Below are 19,878 nucleotides of genomic sequence, written 5' to 3' on the forward strand. Positions count from 1 at the left end.
AGGTATAAAATAATGGCAGACTAACTAGATAGCTATAGGTATGTTTTGAATTGGCTAACTAAGCATTCATTTCGTTGTTGTCTTTCCACCAGCACTGCAGAGCCTAAATAAATCTTCACTGATAGAAAACTGGGATTCCCCTCTGTTAAACAGAAGCAATATAACTGCGAACATCATTAGAAAATATTCTAAGAACTTTCTGTGCATAGATCTCCACAACACATTAATCATTTTATAAAGACAAATGTATTTGGTTGTAATGTTGAGAAAGCCAAGCCTGCACACCCAGGAGCTCTCCAGATGGAGGGTTGACCACATGTTGACAACGTGACTAACAGTGCAGTTCTATGTGGGGGGCTAAGTGCTTTGATCAAGGGTACAATGGTAGGAGGTGGTAGGTCTACATGGGATTGGACACACCACTTTTCCAGTGTCAGTAAATGCTTACTTTTTCATGTAAGCTATATATAATATGAATATGAATGAAAATGTAGTTACAAGTCATGGAGAAGTCAAGGAAAATATGTATTAACCGTTAACAGTGAATAATCAGAGGTATCTATAGCATAATGTCATTTGTGAATTTCAGTGAACATAGACTAATGGATGACTTTGGAAAAGACAGCTCCTGCACTTCTTCCATCACAAGTCAAGCTCTGGTGTTAACACACACACGTACACACGTACACACGTACACACGTACACACACACACACACACACACACACACACACACACACACACACACACACACACACACACACACACACACACACACACACACACACACACACACACACACACACACACACACGTACACACGTACACACGTACACACACGTACACACACGTACACACACACACACGCACACGCACACGCACACGCACACGCGCACGCACGCACGCACGCACGTACGCACGCACGCACGCACACACGCACACACACACACACACACACACACACACACACACACACACACACACACACACACACACACACACACACACACACACACACACACACACACACACACACACACACACACACACACACACACACACATAGGTATGACGGTGGCAGGACATCGTGGCAACGACCTTTGTACCAAACAGGCAGCAGTCATGTGTGCTGTACTTTCAGACTCCTATCTCTTCCTGTTTAACTGGTGAGACCGAGACCAAGAACAGAGGTGAGTGACTAAACAAACAAACATGCGCCCGTCCAAAGAGGATCTCCTCAGAGAAAAGGTCGTCCAACTATGGAGAATTAAGTTTTGTCGTTTAACAACCAGTGTTTGCAACTATTTACTGTATACTTGAAATCCCTGCTCATATTTGAAAGTTCCACATCTCTATTGTGTAGTAGGAGACACTGGCTATTGTTCGATCTTCCTGTTTTTTATATATTTTTTATTTTTGATTGCATTAGGTGAGGAGATGCTGTATTTCTTTTCTATTGTTTGATTGGAATATCAAGTGGTTGTTATCCTTAGATAGTGTATTATATATATATATTATAATGAAGACAATAAGGCAGATACTGTACATGGAGAAATATGGGAGATGAATGAGACTGTAGGTAGGTGTGTTTATTTAGGAGACACTGAAGCAATTTAAGGTGACCAGACATGATGTAGTTATAACTGAACATTTATAGTGGGTGGAACTAGCAAATGGTCGTAAAATTAGACCATTAGTAAAGGTGGTAGTCATACAGTTTAATGCTCATCATAAAGCACTGCTACGTATTTACAACATTTTCTGATCAATTTATTTAGATTAATCAAATAACATGGAATGGCTTCTAAAATACATCGATTGTCTTAAATAGTGAAAGCAAGGGATTCATTTGAATTATACTGTTTCCTTTCAACTCATTGTTTCTCTTTTAGCCCTGAGGGATAATAAAAACCTCTTTTAGCTGCGCAGTCGGGCTTACAACTCCTCTCAGTTGGCCTCTAATAATAACACACACACGCACGCACGCACAACTGGAGAAGCAGGGGATTGCCTTTATTTGGTGCCAGCCTGGGTCATGTGACCACAAAATGGTGGAAGCTGTGAGCAGTTTGCAAGCTGAGCATCTCTACCAAGAGCCTGGGAGGAAAATAAAGACAAAAAGGGAGAGACAGCTGAAATCCATGCTCTGAGACAGAGAAGGACAGAGATTCCTGTACCCCAGTAGTGGTGAGTGGATGAGTTAAATGTGATGCAGAATAAAGGAAAGGGGAGAAGAGAGAGATGTATTTATTTTCTAGAGACAGGAAGAGAGGGAGAGAGAGGGAGGGGCTGCTGTCATCAGCACTGTGTTGCTGTGCTGCGGTGTGTGTATTAGGCGGTTCATCGCCGTCCATGGAGCAAAGCAGCTGATGCTGGTCTTGCTATACCGACCATATGTGTGTTTATCTGTGTGTATGTGTGTGTGTGTGAATCAGCAGTATGTAATTCATCTTTTCTGTTCAGAATTCAGCTATTCTAATCAGCATGTTTTTTGTTTGTTATAATTGCCAATGCAATCAGATTTGTCTTCTCCCGTCTGGAAGAGAAACTAGGATCAGTTCAGTATTTTCATGTGCGTGAGTGCACGTGAAGGTTGGTTCATTTGCATCTGTGCCTAATCTGTGCTCGAGTGAGCGTGTGGACATTTGAATCAGCAGAGAGACTGAAAAGAGGAGAGAGGGAAGAGAAGAGAACAGGAGGAGAGAGGGAGGAGAATGGGCTGCTGATGATGTAACAGCTTTACCCTACCTCCCCATCCCTCTCCCCGCCTCCTCCTGCAAGAAACGGATGGATGATTCACAGAGAAGGAGAGATCTGACGACCTTAACCCCAAACCTCCTCCCACTCCCCCCTCTTCTCCCTCTCCCCTCTTCCTCCTCTCCTCTTCTCCCTCTCTTTCTCCTCTCCCCTCCCTCTTTTCCCTCTCCCCCTCTTCCTCCCACTCCCCTCTCTTCTCCCTCCCCCATCTCCTTCGCCCCCTCTTCCTCCACTCCCATTCCTCTTTTCTACTCCCCTCCCACCCCTCCCTCATCTCCCCCTCTTCCTCCACTCCCATTCATGTTTTCTACTCCCCTCCCACCCCTCCCTCATCTCCCCCTCTTCCTCCACTCCCATTCATGTTTTCTACTTCCCTCCCACCCCTCCCTCATCTCCCTCTCCCCCTCTTCCTCCACTCCCATTCCTCTTTTCTACTCCCCTCCCACCCCCTCTCCCCCGTTTCCTCCACTCCCCTCCCCTCCCTCATCTCCCTCTCCCCTCTTCCTCCACTCTCCCTCTCTTCTTCCTCTTCCCCTCTACTCCCTCTCCCTCCCACTCCTCTTCCTCCCCTCTACTCCCTCTCCCTCCCACTCCTCTTCCTCCCCTCTACTCCCTCTCCCTCCCACTCCTCTTCCTCCCCTCTACTCCCTCTCCCTCCCACTCCTCTTCCTCCCATCTACTCCCTCTCCCTCCCACTCCTCTTCCTCCCCTCTACTCTCTCTCCCTCCCACTCCTCTTCCTCCCCTCTACTCTCTCTCCCTCCCACTCGTCTTCCTCCCCTCTACTCCCTCTCCCTCCCACTCCTCTTCCTCCCCTCTACTCCCTCTCCCTCCCACTCCTCTTCCTCCCCTCTACTCCCTCTCCCTCCCACTCCTCTTCCTCCCCTCTACTCCCTCTCCCTCCCACTCCTCTTCCTCCCCTCTACTCTCTCTCTCTCCCACTCCTCTTCCTCCACTCTCCCTCCCCTTCCTTTTCTGACCCTCATCCACCCTCCCTCTTCTCCCTCTCCCCATTTTCTCCCTCTCCCCCTTTTCTCCCTCTACCCCTCTTCCTCCTCTCCCCTCTAGTGGGGTAAATTCAAATCATCCCAGCAGCAATGATAGAGACACAATCCTTTAAGACAGTGTGCCTGTAGAAGATGTGACTGTGTAACTGTGTGTACTACAGTATTGCCAACTGAGTTCACTCACTGTGTGTGTATGAGCAAACACATAACACAGTCAAGCTCTCACTGGTACGCAGTATCAATAGTCTTAGTATAGGGACTATTGTGGATGATGTCTTAGTATAGGGACTATTGTGGATGATGTCTTAGTATAGGGACTATTGTGGATGATGTCTTAGTATAGGGACTATTGTGGATGATGTCTTAGTATAGGGTCTATTGTGGATGATGTCTTAGTATAGGGACTATTGTGGATGATGTCTTAGGATAGGGACTATTGTGGATGATGTCTTAGGATAGGCAATATTGTGGATGATGTCTTAGGATAGGGACTATTGTGGATGATGTCTTAGTATTTGTATTTATTATGGATCCCCATTAGCTGCTGCCAAGGCAGTCCCCATATACATTCACCGATTTTACAACACACTGTGTGCCCTCAGGCCCATACTCCACCACCACCACATATCTACAGTAGAAAAATCCATGTGTACGTGTGTGTATAGTGCATATGTTATTGTGTGTGTCTGTGTATGCATGTGTCTGTGTCTATGTTTGATGTGTTAGTATAGGGACTATTGTGGATGATTTCGTGGTATAGGGACTATTTTGGATGATGGATGATGATTCTCCCCAGCAATGTAGAGGTTGAAGGACCACAGTAGAGGGTTTGGGACCTTGTAACCTGTCTGTTGAAGTGAAAAATCTATTCTCTCTTTGTGGTGCAAGAAATGAAAGCCCTGTTGTTTAGGTAATGACACACACACACACACACACACACACACACACACACACACACACACACACACACACACACACACACACACACACACACACACACACACACACACACACACACACACAGTTGAACCAGAGGAGTTAGCTCCTCCCACCAGCCTTCTCTGACATGGACAAACTCACACATGCGCACACTCTTTATTGAGTCTGTATTCAGTATGTCATTGGTCTCTGTGTTCTCTTCAGGTCCCACTGGGTGATGAGGGTATGGACCTGGCATCTCACAGTAAGATGAGCTCAGAGGTGGCCGAGGGCAGACCAGGTGAGCCTCAGTTAGACACTGGCAACTCTGTGTGTGATAGGTTATTATTCCATCATTACACTTTGGCTACCTGCAGGACTGAGCTGTCAGTTTACTTAATTAGGCACCCTCTCACAGTTACATACAGCAGCATGATGAGGCGAGTTACTCATACAGACACATTAACTCATTCCTAATGCACATTTACTGCTATATCATTTAAAAGTACAAATGTTCTTTAGCACAGAAGACAACCAGACAAAATGCCATAACACACGACTCCACAAGAGATAAGGAGTGATGAAGAGAAACAGATGGATCATTCTAACATGTACAGTGACTCTTCCCCCTCTCTCCCTGTAGCCCCTCCCAACTCGCTGCCCCTGCAGGGCACACCGGGTGGCCCCTCCCAAAGGAAGAAGCTCTCCGCCCCGCGTATCAGCCTTTCACTGGACCAGAGTGAAGACGACGCCCTAGAGACACCCGATGACCTGGACATTAACGTGGACGACCTGGATACGCCTGACGACACAGACTATCTGGACTACACCGACAATGAGCTGGACTGGGAGGGTGAGTCAGTCTAGGAGTACGTCCCAAATGGCACTCTTAAGTACACTTTACAGTATAGGTCCATTTCAGACAGTCTAATATACCAAACAAGATATTTCACCACTTGGGAAGCTGTATCAATGAAAATGAACATTTTATTCCGTATACCTAATTTCTCTGTAATTAAATGTTTGTTGTTGGATTTATAGTATGTCTGTGTTTTTTCTACTAGCTGTGTTTCTGTTGTTTTTTCCCCAAACCAGAACCCCCGACAGCCAATCGCAACACATCAAAAGAGCCATGCGAGCCGATTCCTACGTGCAGTGCAGCAGAGGAGCGTCAGGATGCGAAGCTGTGGAGGGCCGTGGTCATCGGAGAGCAGGAACACCGCATCAACATGAAGATCATCGAGCCCTACCAGAGAGTTATATCCCATGGAGGTACAGGAAAGTTCTGATTGTTGTTCGGTGTTTTTATGCCTTCTTTTTTTATATACCTTATTTTACCTCCTTTCTCTTGATGGAGTCTCTCATACAAAACAGATTTTAATTTCATGGAATGTAATGGGACTTAATTACAGGTAAAAAAATGTAATATTCAGACATACACTGACATACCGATGGCAGATGACAGAAAGAAATACAAACAAACTGAGAAACGAAACAGCCAAACACCTCAACCAACATCACCCTACCCTACCCCACCCAACCCAGACCCAACCCACGATCTAGCCTCTGAGACAGGGTACTCTTGTAAACTGTTGTAGTGTGGGCAATATTTTAATATTTCTTTTGAAGTGTTGTTTTTCCTTCATCAGGGTACTATGGAAACGGAGTGAACGCCATAATAGTGTTTGCAGCGTGTTTCCTCCCAGACAGTGACAGTGAGGACTACCATGAAGTCATGGAGAACCTCTTCCTGTAAGTTGCACCTATCCTCACTCTCATTAGTACTGACTTAGGCACCTAAAGGTGATGCACGCGGAGATCACATTCACTATAAATGCTGAATATTTCAGCTCAATCTGAAATTACCTTTAAATGTCAAGCAAGCTATTACTCAGTTCTTGTTTGGATCGGGAATGTTTCCCGACCGTACTCCCCTATCCCTGGTTCGAAACGTAGACCTGTGACCGAACAATACACACATTATGTGTAGATGTTTTGATGGATATACTGATAACTAATTGCGTTTTATGGTTAAGTTCATGTCGGTCTTTATTTCCAAGAAAAATAACTTGAAGAGCAATGTTGTAAATATTCTGCATGTACCTTCCAATCGTTCACTGTCATACTCCTCTCTTGTTCTTCATTTCAGTGATATTTCAGATGTTTCTCTACTCTTTGGACATGTTTTAAATCATACACTAGAATCTAGTGATTAGATTGATTTACATTTGACATTTTGTCATTTATCATATGCTCTTATCCACAGCGACTTACAATTAGTGCATTCATTTTAAGATAGCTAGGTGAGGCAAACTCATATCACAGTGGTAGTAAGTACATTTCCCTCAATAAAGTAGTTATCAGCGAAGTCAGTGATAGTAGTTTGATGTGTACTTGCCCTGCTGTTTGCCCTGCCGGCAGGTATGTGATCAGCACATTGGAGCTGATGGTGGCAGAGGATTATATGATTGTCTATTTGAACGGAGCCACGCCCCACAGGAGGATGCCTGGAATGGGCTGGCTCAAGAAGTGCTACCAGATGATTGACAGGAGGTAGATTGCTTTTTACAATGTTTGATTCGTGGATGAGTAGATGGATGGATGAATTATATTTGTAGTATGAAAAAGTGCGAGGGGATAGAATCAGGACCACGGGATAAAACGTGATAGGATTAACATGTATTTACAGTTGAGGTCGGAAGTTTAACATGTATTTACAGTTGAGGTCGGAAGTTTACATACACTTAGGTTGGAGTCATTAAAACTAGTTTTTCAACCTCTCCACAAATTTCTTGTTAACAAACTATAGTTTTGGCAAGTTGGGTACGACATCTACTTTGAGCATGACACAATTAATTTTTCCAACAATTGTTTCAGACAGATTATTTCACTGTATCACAATTCCAGTGGGTCAGAAGTTTACATACACGAAATTGACTGTGCCTTTAATCAGCTTGGAAAATTCCAGAAAGTGATTTCATGGCTTTAGAAGCTTCTGATAGGCTAATTGACATAATTTGAGTCAATTGGAGGTGTACCTGTGGATGTATTTCAAGGCCTACCTTCAAACTCAGTGCCTCTTTTCTTGACATCAGGGGTGAATCAAAAGAAATCAGCCAAGACCTCAGAAAAAACACTGTAGACCTCCTTGGGAGCAATTTCCAAACCCCTGAAGGTACCACGTTCATCTGTACAAACAATAGTACGCAAGTATAAACACCATGGGACTGCGCAGCTGTCATAGCGCTCAGGAAGGAGACGCGATCTGTCTCCTAGAGATGAACATACTTTGGTGCAAAAAGTGCAAATCAAACCCCAGAACAACAACAAATGACCTTCTGAAGATGCTGGAGGAAACAGGCAAAAGTATATATCCACAGTAAAACGTGTCCTGTTTCGACATAACCTGAAACGCCGCTCAGCAAGGAAGAGCCACTGCTCCAAAACCACCATAAAAAAGCCAGACTACGGTTTGCAACTGCACATGGAGACAAAGATCGTACTTTTTAGAGAAATGTCCTTTGGTCTGATCAAACAAAAATAGAACTGTTTGGCCATAATGACCATCGTTATATTTGGAGGAAAAAGGGGGAGGCTTGCAAGCCGAAGAACACCATCCCAACCGTGAAGCACGGGGGTGGCAGCATCATGTTGTGGGAGTGCTTTGCTGCAGGAAGGACTGGTGCACTTCACAAAATAGATGGCATCATGAGGGTGGACAATTATGTGGACATATTGAAGCAACATCTCAAGACATCAGTCAGGAAGTTAAAGCTTGGTCGCAAATGGTCTTCCAAATGGACAATGACCCCAAGCATACTTCCAAAGTTGTGGCAAAATGGCTTAAGGACAACAAAGTCAAGGTATTGGAGTTGTAATGGTTTTCTTGTGGTGAAGGAGAAGCGGACCAAAACGCAGCATGGTTATATTGATTCATGTTTTATAAAAAAAGATAAACACGAACACTACAAAACAATAAACGTGGAAAACCAAAAACAGCCCTATCTGGTGCAAACACAGAGACAGGAACAATCACTCACAAAACCCAACACCAAACAGGCTACCTAAATATGGTTTCCAATCAGAGACAATGACTAACACCTGCCTCTGATTGAGAACCATATCAGGCCAGACATAGAAATAGACAAACAAGACATCCAACATAGAATGCCCACTCAGATCACATCCTGACCAAACAAAACATAGAAACATACAAAGCAAACTATGGTCAGGGTGTGACAGGAGTGGCCATCACAAAGCCCTGACCTCAATCCTATAGAAAATGTGTGGACCGAACTGAAAAAGTGTGTATGAGCAAGGAGGCCTACAAACCGAACTCAGTTACACCAGCTCTTTCAGGAGGAATGGGTCAAAATTCACCCAACATATTGTGGGTGTCACGGCTGATTTCCTCCTCTGCGTCTGAGCCCGGCCGATACGAGGAGCTGGTATGTTCCGCACCGGGGACGCAGGTCTCCTACCTGGCTTCGCCATACTCCCTGTGTGCCTCCCCCAATACATTTTTGGGGCTGACTCTTGGGCTTCCATCCACGCCGCCGTGCTGCCTCCTCATAGCAGCGCCTCTCCACCTTCGCTGCCTCCAGCTCCGCTTTGGGGCGGCGATATTCCCCTTTTCCGTCCAGTATCTCCTCCCAAGTCTACTAGTCCTGATTGCGCTGCTCCTCCTGCCGCTGCCTGTCCACACGCTGCTTGGTCCTGTTTTGGTGGGTAATTCTGTCACAGCTGATTTCCTCCTCTTCGTCTGAAGACCAATATGCAGCATGATAAGTGTCCATAGTTATTTTTAATGAAATTACCTGAACACTACAAAACAATAAACGAACCGTGAACAACCGAAACCGAAACAGTACCGTGTGGTGAACAGACACGGAAACAATCACCCACAGAATATGGCTGCCTAAATATGGTTCCCAATGAGAGACAACGATAGACAGCTGCCTCTAATTGAGAACCAATCCAGGCAACCATAGACATACAATATACCTAGAAAGGAAACAGCCTCATAAACATACAAAACCCCTAGACTAGATAAAAGTGTGGGTGTGACAGTGGGAAGTTTGTGGAAGGCTACCCAAAATGTTTGACCAAAGTTAAACAATTTGAAGCCAATTCTATCAAATACTAATTGAGTGTATGTAAACTTCTGACCCACTGGGAATGTGATGAAAGAAATCAAAGCTGAAATAAATAATTATATCTACTATTATTCTGACATTTCACATTCTTAAAATGAAGTGGTGACCTAACTGACCAAAGACAGGGAATTATTACTAGGATTAAATGTCAGGAATTGTGAAAAACTGTATTTTTCACAATTCCTGACTGAGTTTAAATGTATTTGGTGTATGTAAATTTAGACTTCAACTGTATTACCCCATGTGTTCAACAGTAATAACATTGTATCATGCCACCACACACAAACACTCAATATGATCAATTCTATGAATGTTTGGTTACAGGCTCAGGAAGAATTTGAAATCTTTCATCATTGTCCACCCGTCCTGGTTTATACGGACCATCCTAGCCATCACCAGGCCCTTCATAAGGTAATCACATGTAGACAGTGCCTTCAGAAATGATTCACACCCCATGACGTTTTGTTGTGACAAAGTGGTAGTAAAACTCATTTGTCATTTTTTTTTGTCAACAAGCTACACAAAATACTCTAATGTCAAAGTACAAGAAAAGTCTAACATTTGTAAAAAAAAAATAAATAAATAAATAAATAAAAGGAAAACTAGTATATCTTGATATATTAAATCACTTTTGGCAGTGATTATAGTTGTGATTCTTTCAGGATGTCTCTAAGAGCTTTCCACACATAGATTGTGCAACATTTGCCCATTATTATTTTTTGCAATTCTTCAAGCTCTGTCAAATTGGTTGTTGATCATTGCTAGATAACCATTTTCAGTTCGTACCATAGATTTTCAAGCAGTTTTAAGTCAAAACTGTAACCAGGACACTCAGGAACATTCACTGTCTTCTAGGTAAAAATCTCCCGTGTAGATTTGGCCTTGTGTTTTAGTTATTGACCTGCTGAAAGGTGAATTCATCTCCCATTGTCTGGTGGAAGGTTTTCCTCTAGGATTCTGCCTGTGCCTCGCTCCATTACATTTATTTTTTTATCCTGAACAATCACAAGCATCCATGTCTTTGTTATGTTCTCGTGTCTTAACCAGTTTAAATAGCTGGTCTTTTCATATATATCTTAATCTCACTTTCTATCTACGAACTAAATATACTTTCCTGCAAACCACCTCATCCAATGTAGTACAGATCTGCTATTTTTATTTCTTATAACTGGAACTTCCATCAGGAGCTAGCCAGCTAACTAGCTACTAGTCTTTGTTAGCCACGGCTAGCAGTCTTCATCTTTTTCCCGGTCATCAGCCAGCTTTAGCTCAGACAACACCTGCCAGTCTGCACAGCTCGATATCAACCAAGAACATATCAGACTGTTTCTCTCTACCATATCACCGGATTCCTGCCGCTCTGGATCATTACACAGGATCATCGCAGCTAGCTATTGTTAGCTAACGCCTCTGTCCTGAAGCAGCAGCAGCTAGCCTTGAGCTAGCCTCGAGCTAGGCCGCTCGACCAGCTAATTCTAGGGCTACAATACCTCCTTTGCCAATTGGCCTGGTCCCTTTATTGTTGACACGGAGCCCCTCCAATCCATCACGAATGGACTGCCGACGTGATCGCCCGATGTGGTCTCAACAGGCTATTCTGTTACGATGTCTCCAAAGAACCATCTACTAGCCCCGGCCCACTAGCTTTTCTGAACGCTGTGTCCCCTGCTCACCTAGCGTAGTAGTGACTAGCGAACCTCACCCTGACTCACCTATTGCTGCTCTTTTGACCCTATGATCACTCGGCTACACAGCTGATGCCCCCCGGACTGTTTCAATAACACGGTACCTCGTTTGTTTACCTGTCATCCCCAGTCTCGAACTCAAGTCCAGTATGTATCTAACTAACCTGGTCTTGCCCATTCATCACCATTTACTCGTTGTTGTCTTAGCTCTCCTGATCAACACCTGTGATTGCTTTATGCCGCTCTCTAATGTCAATATGCCTTGTCTCAGTGCTGTCTTGGCTAGTTCCTATTGTTTTATTTCACAGTAGAGACCCCAGTCCCGCTCAAAATGCCTTATATAGCTCTTTTGTCCCACACAAAAAATCCTTACCTGGCTTAACTGGTGCCTCCAGAGACGAAACCTCTCTCATTGTCACTCAACGCCTAGGTTTATCTCCACTGTACTCACATCCTAACATACATACTGTACATTATGCCTTGAATCTATTCTTCCACGCCTAGAAATCTGCTCCTTTTATTCTATGTCCCCAACGCACTAGACGACCAGTTCTTATAGCCTTTAGCCGTACCCTTATCCTACTCCTCCTCTGTTCCTCTGGTGATGTAGAGGTTAACCCAGGCCCTGTAGCCCCCAGTTCTACTCCTATTCCCCAGGCGCTATCATTTGTTGACTTCTGTAAACGTAAAAGCCTTGGTTTCATGCATGTTAACATCAAAAGCCTTCTCCCTAAGTTTGTTTTATTCACTGCTTTAGCACACTCAGCCAACCCTGATGTCCTAGCCATATCTGAATCCTGGCTTAGGAAGGCCACCAAAAATTCTGAAATTTCCATCCCCAACTACAACATTTTCCGCCAAGATAGAATGGCCAAAGGGGGTGGAGATGCAATCTACTGCAGAGATAGCCTGCGGAGTTCTGGCATGCTATCCAGGTCTATGCCCAAACAGTTCGAGCTTCTACTTTTAAAAATCCACCTTTCCAGAAATAAGTCTCCACTGTTGCCGCTTGTTATAGACCCCCCTCAGCCCCAAGCTGTGACCTGGACACTATATGTGAATTAATTGCCCCCCCATTTATCTTCAGAGTTTGTACTATTAGGTGACCTAAACTGGGATATGCTTAACACCCCGGCCGTCCTACAATCTAAGCTAGATGCCCTTAATCTCACACAAACTATCATGGAACCTACCAGGTGCAACCCTAAATCCTTAAACACAGGCACCCTCATAGATATCATCCTGACCAACCTGCCCTCTAAATACACCTCTGCTGTCTTCAACCAGGATCCCAGCGATCACTGCCTCATTGCTTGCTTCCGTAATGGTTCTGTGGTCAAAAGACCACCCTTCATCACTGTCAAACTATAAAATTCAGTGAGCAGGCCTTACTAATTGACCTGGCCTGGGTATCCTGGAAGAAAATTGACCTCATTCCGTCAGTAGAGGATGCCTGATTATTCTTTAAAAGTGCTTTCCTCACCATCTTAAATAAGCATGCCCCATTCAAAAATGTAGAACTAAGAACAGATATAGCCCTTGGTTCGCTCCAGACTTGACTGCCCTTGAACAGCACAAAAACATCCTGTGGCGTACTGTATTAGCATTGAATAGCCCCCGCGATATGCAACTTTTCAGGGTTAGGAACCAATATACACAGGCAGGTAGGAAAGCAAGGGCTAAATTTTTCAAGTAGAAATTTGTATCCTGTAGCATAAACTCCAAAAAGTTTTTGGACACTGTAAAGTCCATGGAGAATAAGAGCACCTCCTCCTATCTGCCCACTGCACTCATGCTAGGAAACACTGCCACCACCGATAAATCTATGATAATCGAAGATTTTAATAAGCCATGCTTTCCATCTGGCTACCCTCACCCAGGTCAACAGCTCTGCACTCCCCACAGAAACTTGCACAAGCCTCCCCATTTCTCCTTCACCCAAATCCAGATAGCTGATGTTCTGAAAGAGCTGCAAAATCTGGACCCCTACAAATCAGCTGGGCTAGTCAATCTGGACCATCTCTTTCTTAAATTATCTACCACAATTGTTACAACCCCTATTACTAACCTGTTCAACCTCTATTTCATATCGTCTGAGATCCCTAAAGATTGGAAAGCGGCCGTGGTGGGGATGATCTATCCTACCCTGCCTTTCTAAAGTCTTTGAAAGCCAAGTAAACAAACAGATTACCGACCATTTCAAATCCCACCGTACCTTCTCCGCTATGCAATCTAGTTTCCGAGCTGGTCACGGGTGCACCTCAGCCACGCTCATGGGCCTAAACGATATCATAACCGCCATTGATAAAAGACAATACTGTGCAGCCGTCTTCATCGACCTGGCCAAGGCTTTCGACTCTGTCAATCATCGCATTCTTATCGGCAGACTCAACCTCCTTGATTTCTCAAATCGGAGGGCCTGTTGTCCGGACCTCTTGCAGTCTCTATAGGGGTGCCACAAGGTTCAATTCCCAGGCCGACTCTTTTCTCTGTATACATCAGTGATGTCTCTCTTGCTGCTGGTGATTCTCTGATGCAACTCTACGCAGACGACACCATTCTGTATACTTCTGGCCCTTCTTTGGACACTGTGTTAACAAACCTCCAGACAAGCTTCAATGCCATACAACACTCTTTGCATGGCCACCAACTGCTCTTAAATGCAAGTAAAACTAAATGCATGCTCTTCAAACGATCACTGCCCTCACCCTCCCGCCCATCTAACATCACTACTCTGGACGGTTCTGACTTGAATATGTGGACAACTACAAATACCTAGGTTTCTGGTTAGACTGTAAACTCTCCTTCGAGACTCACATTAAGCATCTCCAATCCAAAATTAAATCTAGAATCAGCTTCCTATTTCGCAACAAAGCTTCCTTCACTCATGCTGCCAAACATACCCTCGTGAAACTGACTATCCTACCGATCCTTGACTTTGGTGATGTCATTTACAAAATAGCCTCCAACACTCTACTCAGCAAATTGGATGCAGTCTATCACAGGGCCATCCGTTTTGTTACCAAAGCCCCATATACGACCTGTATGCTCTTGTTGGCTGGTCCTTGCTTCATATTCGTTGCCAAACCTACTGGCTCCAGGTCATCTATAAGCCTTTGCAAGGTATAGCCCTGCTTTATCTCAGCTCACTGGTCACCATAGCAGCACCCACCCGTAGCACGCGCTCCAGCAGGTATATTTCACTGGTCATCCCCAAAGCCAACTCCTGCTTTGGCCGCCTTTCCTTCCAGTTCTCTGCTGCCAATGACTGGAACGAATTGCAAATATCACTGAAGCTGGATTCTTATATCTCCCTCACTAGCTTTAAGCATCAGCTGTCAGAGCAGCAAACCAATCATTGCACCTGTACACAGCCCATCTGTAAATAGCCCACCCAGCTACCTCATCCCTACATTGTTATTCATTTTTTGGTCTTTTGCACACCTGTATCTCTACTTGCACATTCATCTTCTGCACATCTATCACTCCAGTGTTGAATTGCTAAATTGTAATTATTTCGCCACCATGGCCTATTTATTGCCTTACCTCCCAAATCTTACTACATTTGCACACACTGTATATAGACTTTTCTATTGTGTTATTGACTGTACGTTTGTTAATCGCATGTGTAACTCTGTGTTTTTGTCGCACTGCTTTGCTTTATTTTGGCCAGGTCACAGTTATAAATGAGAACTTGTTCTCAACTGGCCTACTTGGTTAAATAAAGGTGAAATAAGAAAATAATTTTAAAAAGTGTAACGGCGTTCTTCGTTTGTAGAATGAGAGTCGGACCGAAATGCAGCGTAGTGGTTACTCATGTCTTTAATGAAAGGAAAAAAGCGATACATGAAATAACTATACAAATACGAAAACAACAAACGGAACGTGAAACCTATTACAGCCTATCTGGTGAAACTACACAGAGACAGGGACAATCACCCACAAAATACACAGCGAAACCAGGCTACCTAAATACGGTTCCCAATCAGAGACAACGAGAATCACCTGACTCTGATTGAGAACCGCCTCAGGCAGCCAAGCCCATACAACACCCCTACTCAGCCGCAATCCCAATAATACAAAAACCCCAATACGAAATACAACAACATAAACCCATGTCACACCCTGGCCTGACCAAATATATAACGAAAACGCAAAATACAATGACCAAGGCGTGACAAAAAGCATACCCATAACATGATGCAACCACCACTGTCCTTGAAAATATGGAGAGTAGTACTCAGTAATGTGTTGTTTTGGATTTGCTCCAAACATGGCACTTTGTATTCAGGGCAAAAAGTGAATTTCTTTTGCCAAATTTTTGCAGTATTACTTTAGTGGTTTCCTTTCTCCGCAGCAACTGAGTTAGGAAGGATGTCTGTATCTTTGTATTGACTGGGTGTATTGTTACACCAACCAAATTGTAATTAATAACTTCACTATGCTCAAAGGGATATTTCAAGTTCCAGTTTCAACTGACCTGAGCCCTAGGACCATGCCCCAGGACTACCTGACATGATGACTCCTTGCTGTCCCCAGTCCACCTGGCCGTGCTGCTGCTCCAGTTTCAACTGTTCTGCCTTATTATTATTGGACCATGCTGGTCATTTATGAACATTTGAACATCTTGGCCATGTTCTGTTATAATCTCCACCCGGCACAGCCAGAAGAGGACTGGCCACCCCACATAGCCTGGTTCCTCTCTAGGTTTCTTCCTAGGTTTCTTCCTAGGTTCCGCCATAACAAAGGGGTTGAATACTTGACTCAAGACATTTCAGGTTTTCATATTTAATTAATTTGTTTACAAAAATTCTAACAACATAATTCCACGTTGACATTATGGGGTATTTTGTGTAGGCCAGTGACAAAATATCTCAATTTAATCCATTTTAAAATTCTGACTCTAACACAAATACATGTGGAGAATGTCAAGGGGTGTGAATACTTTGTGAAAGCATGGTATACACTGAGTGTACAAAACACCTACTCTTACATGACATAACAGGTGAATGCTATGATCCCTTGTTGATGTCACTTTAAATCAGTGTAGATGAAGGGGAGGTAGACAGGTTAAAGAAGGACTTTTATGCCTTGAGACAATTGAGACATGGATTGTGTATGTGTGCCATTCAGAGGGTGAACGGGCAAGACAAAAGATGTTAGTGCCTTTAAACGTGGTATGGTAGTAGGTGCCAGGTGCACTGGCTTGTGTCAAGAACTGCAACGCTGCTGGGTTTTTCACACTTAACAGTTTCCTGTGTGTATCAATGGTCCGCCACCCAAAGGACATCCAGCCAACTTGAAACAACTGTGGGAAGCATTGGGTTCAACATGGGCCAGCATCCCTGTGGAACGCTTTTGACATCTTGGTCCATGACCAGATGAATTTAGGCTGTTCTGAGGACAAAAGGGGGTGCAACTCAATATTAGTAAGGTGTTCCTAATGTTTTATACACTCTGTGCATTTCTCTGTTCAAATCAAATAATCTGGTAGATAAAGATAGCAGGAGTGTGTTTGTGTGTTTTGTCACAGCACCAAGTTCAGCAATAAGATAAAGTATGTGAACAGCCTGGCTGAGCTGCAGGAACTCATCCCCATGGAGTATGTCCACATCCCAGAGTGCATCATTAGGTGAGCCCAGTCTACACATCCCTCTCTCCCTTCTACTCCTCTCCTCCTCTTCACTGTAACTGACTATCTTCCATTGTCAACTCTCACCCCTTAGCCTTGACGAGGAGCTGAAGGAAGCGGCGCTGAGCTCAACGTAAGCATTGACACCCTTCCCTTATTATTGCGGCTGTAGAAACAGAAACTATGTACCCCCCCCCATGTCTGTTCTCTCTTAACTAGACTCCCATCTATCACATGATCCTGTTTAACATCAGAAAGGCTTCCAGGTTGGATCAGCCGTCTCACTTGTGTGTTTGTTCTTACTACTTTCATGCACTGTAGTAATATGGAAATGTGATAAATGTATCCCGCAAGGCATTTGTCTTCCATGTATCACCATAATCTATGGTTTATTGATGATTAATTATGGTGATATATCACAGATGGTGAATGAGATGAGTCTGAGAAACGGATGTAGAATTCCAATGAGAAACATACTCATTTGACTATATTTGGTTCAACCTTCCCCACAAAGAATACCATTGATTCAATATGGTCCATAGAATGTAGCCCTTGATATATTTATCACTGCACCCCAAATTCCCTTCTGACTTGTTTTCCTTTTTTTTCTGTAGTGTGAGCAGCTTCCTCCAGGGACCTGAGCCGACGTCTGGGAGACCAGAGTCAGTAAGACCACTAAAGCTACTTGTTTAAGTGCAGTCTGAAGAGAGATGGCCTTGTCTGGCTTGTCTGTCTTTCATATAAACACTAAGGCTGCATCCCAAAATGGCACCCTATTCCCTTTAGGGCCCTGGTCAAAAGCAGTGCACTATATTAGGGAATAGTTTGCTATTTGGGATGCTGCCTCTAACATTACTGCCTGTTTCATTGGCTTCTCTTCCTCTGCAGAGCCGATAAAACCAACACGAACAGCTCCTAGACAAAGTGGTGTTCAACACCTCTGGAAATGGATGGTTGTGGCTTCGCTTCAAAATGGAATTTCACATTGTTTTAGAACTCCTGAATGTTTCGTACACTAGAAACAGTAAGACTGATGTACTATTCCTGTGTGTTTGTCAGACACGGAGACGACTATGAAAACAGTCCATAATCCCTGTTAGCACTCAGACGCAGTATCCTATAACATCACCATAACATTAATCTACAACACCATTGACAGACTTTAGATTAGCACCAGGGGTTTCTTAATCCTGGTCTTTGGGACCCACAGGGGTGCACTGTTTTGTTTCTTCCCAGCACTAACACCTGATAGCACACCAAGGTCTTGATGATTAGTTGAATAATCAGGTGTGTGTGCTGGGTTGTAACAGAATTTGCACACAAGTGGGTTGCCCAGGATCAGTACTAAGATGCTTGACACTGTAAATCCACATACATGATAGTTTGTTAAGGACAGAATAACAAATGGTCTCTCACAGTACAGTACATACTTCCATTCTTAGCATCGAAGTTAATGTTGTACTTTGGTAATAATGCATGAGCAGCAGTGAAGCAATAATATATCATCCTTTAAAGGTAGACTCAGTGGACTGATGTGGCCACGAGCAGCACCGCAGATATTGAAAGGAGCGAGATGCAAGACTTGACTTTCACAGTATCTGTGCAGGTGCACGCTTCACGATGTCCACAGCATGGTAGCCACAGCCACAGGACCAAAACAGCGGGGAAGTTTGAGTTTCATGCTTCATTGCTCTTAGTTCTTGCGGAAATTGACCCACTATGCTGTTGACTTTCTGCATCTAAATCACATCGCTGAGTCTACCTTTAATGTTAGTCCATCTGGGATTTAGACAAGTCATTATGTCCTTGAGACAACAGCACATCAACGATGGTATGTCAAAATCAATCTGACATATCTATGGCATGATAAAACCTAGTCCCCTTAGGAAATGACCAAGTTACACGTCTCAATCTTTTTTTGTTGTTGATCTTATTACTCTGGATCTTGATGAAAGTGTTTTACCACTAAAATCTCTAGATGTTTTCACGTTGAATTAATCTGAAATACAGAGGATGCCGTGTGTAACCATAGAAATATATTTCTGTGTGTAACCATGTGGTAATGTGTGAAAACAAGCGGTCAGTAAATTGTGAGAGCATGTCCTTTCAGATACCTGTCCTATAAGTCGAGCGTGCCGTGTGTGTGTGTGTTGTGTCTTTGTGTTTCCGTCAGACTTTCTACATATTCACCGTCTAGGGCTCGTGCTGCACCAAACAGGATATGACCTCAGAGTGGGACAGAGAGAGCAGCATGGGTCTCTGTAAAGCACAATTTCGCATCCCACGTGTGGGTGTATGCGTGTGTGTCAATGCATGTTTCCTCAGAATGATGGCCTTCAACAGTGTGTGTAATATGATGGAACACAAAATCAATAAATTGTTTTACGCTGAGCAATTCTGTGTTTTTCCTCACGTGCCATCTATGCCAATGTCAGTTGTATTCATTTGTGAATTAAATGGCCAGTGATGAATTTGCATCCTTATTAGCCATACTTGACGGTCATTTACCTTCCTATCACACCACCAGGGTGATATTAAGGGCTGGATTTAATGTGTATCGCAGAAGTATTGTGGGAAAATTTGTGATTGAAATGTATAAGGCAATGTTCCTGCATTCACAGTAAACGCTGAATATGTCGGTTCAATCTAAAATTAACACAGATCTTCCATGATACAGATTGAATCCAGCCCTTAGCGTTTCTTATTGGATAAGTCCAGCTCCTCC

At 43.8% G+C, this 19,878-nt stretch overlaps 1 protein-coding gene across 3 annotated transcripts; it reads left to right on the forward strand.

Moving 5' to 3' along the window:
• Positions 1-1,114: 1,114 nt before the first annotated feature.
• On the forward strand, positions 1,115-19,544 carry LOC124000364 (protein prune homolog 2-like). 3 transcript variants are annotated; one of them, XM_046306675.1, is made up of 12 exons: positions 1,224-1,428; positions 1,892-2,186; positions 4,906-4,981; positions 5,324-5,533; positions 5,776-5,952; positions 6,330-6,432; positions 7,102-7,233; positions 10,161-10,247; positions 17,055-17,153; positions 17,248-17,286; positions 17,768-17,819; positions 18,042-19,544. In XM_046306675.1, exons 3-12 carry the CDS (start codon positions 4,927-4,929, stop codon positions 18,048-18,050), a joined length of 963 nt encoding a protein of 320 aa, XP_046162631.1. In that variant the 5' UTR covers positions 1,224-1,428; positions 1,892-2,186; positions 4,906-4,926; the 3' UTR covers positions 18,051-19,544. The 3 variants fall into 3 exon arrangements, with proteins under 3 accessions (XP_046162630.1, XP_046162631.1, XP_046162629.1); XM_046306673.1 differs by having other exon boundaries at positions 1,225-1,428; positions 17,768-17,815; XM_046306674.1 differs by lacking the exons at positions 1,224-1,428; positions 1,892-2,186 and adding an exon at positions 1,115-1,189 and having other exon boundaries at positions 17,768-17,815.
• The last annotated feature ends 334 nt before the right edge of the window (positions 19,545-19,878 follow it).

Source organism: Oncorhynchus gorbuscha, linkage group LG16 (assembly GCF_021184085.1).
Source record: "Oncorhynchus gorbuscha isolate QuinsamMale2020 ecotype Even-year linkage group LG16, OgorEven_v1.0, whole genome shotgun sequence".
Lineage (NCBI taxonomy): Eukaryota > Metazoa > Chordata > Actinopteri > Salmoniformes > Salmonidae > Oncorhynchus > Oncorhynchus gorbuscha.

Coding starts and splice junctions, on each gene's coding strand:
- LOC124000364 (XM_046306674.1), top strand. CDS start 4,927: ATGGACCTGGCATCTCACAGTAAGATGAGCTCAGAGGTGGCCGAGGGC. Junction 5,534..5,775: donor CAATGAGCTGGACTGGGAGG/GTGAGTCAGTCT, acceptor TCCCCAAACCAG/AACCCCCGACAGCCAATCGC. Junction 6,433..7,101: donor GTCATGGAGAACCTCTTCCT/GTAAGTTGCACC, acceptor CCCTGCCGGCAG/GTATGTGATCAGCACATTGG.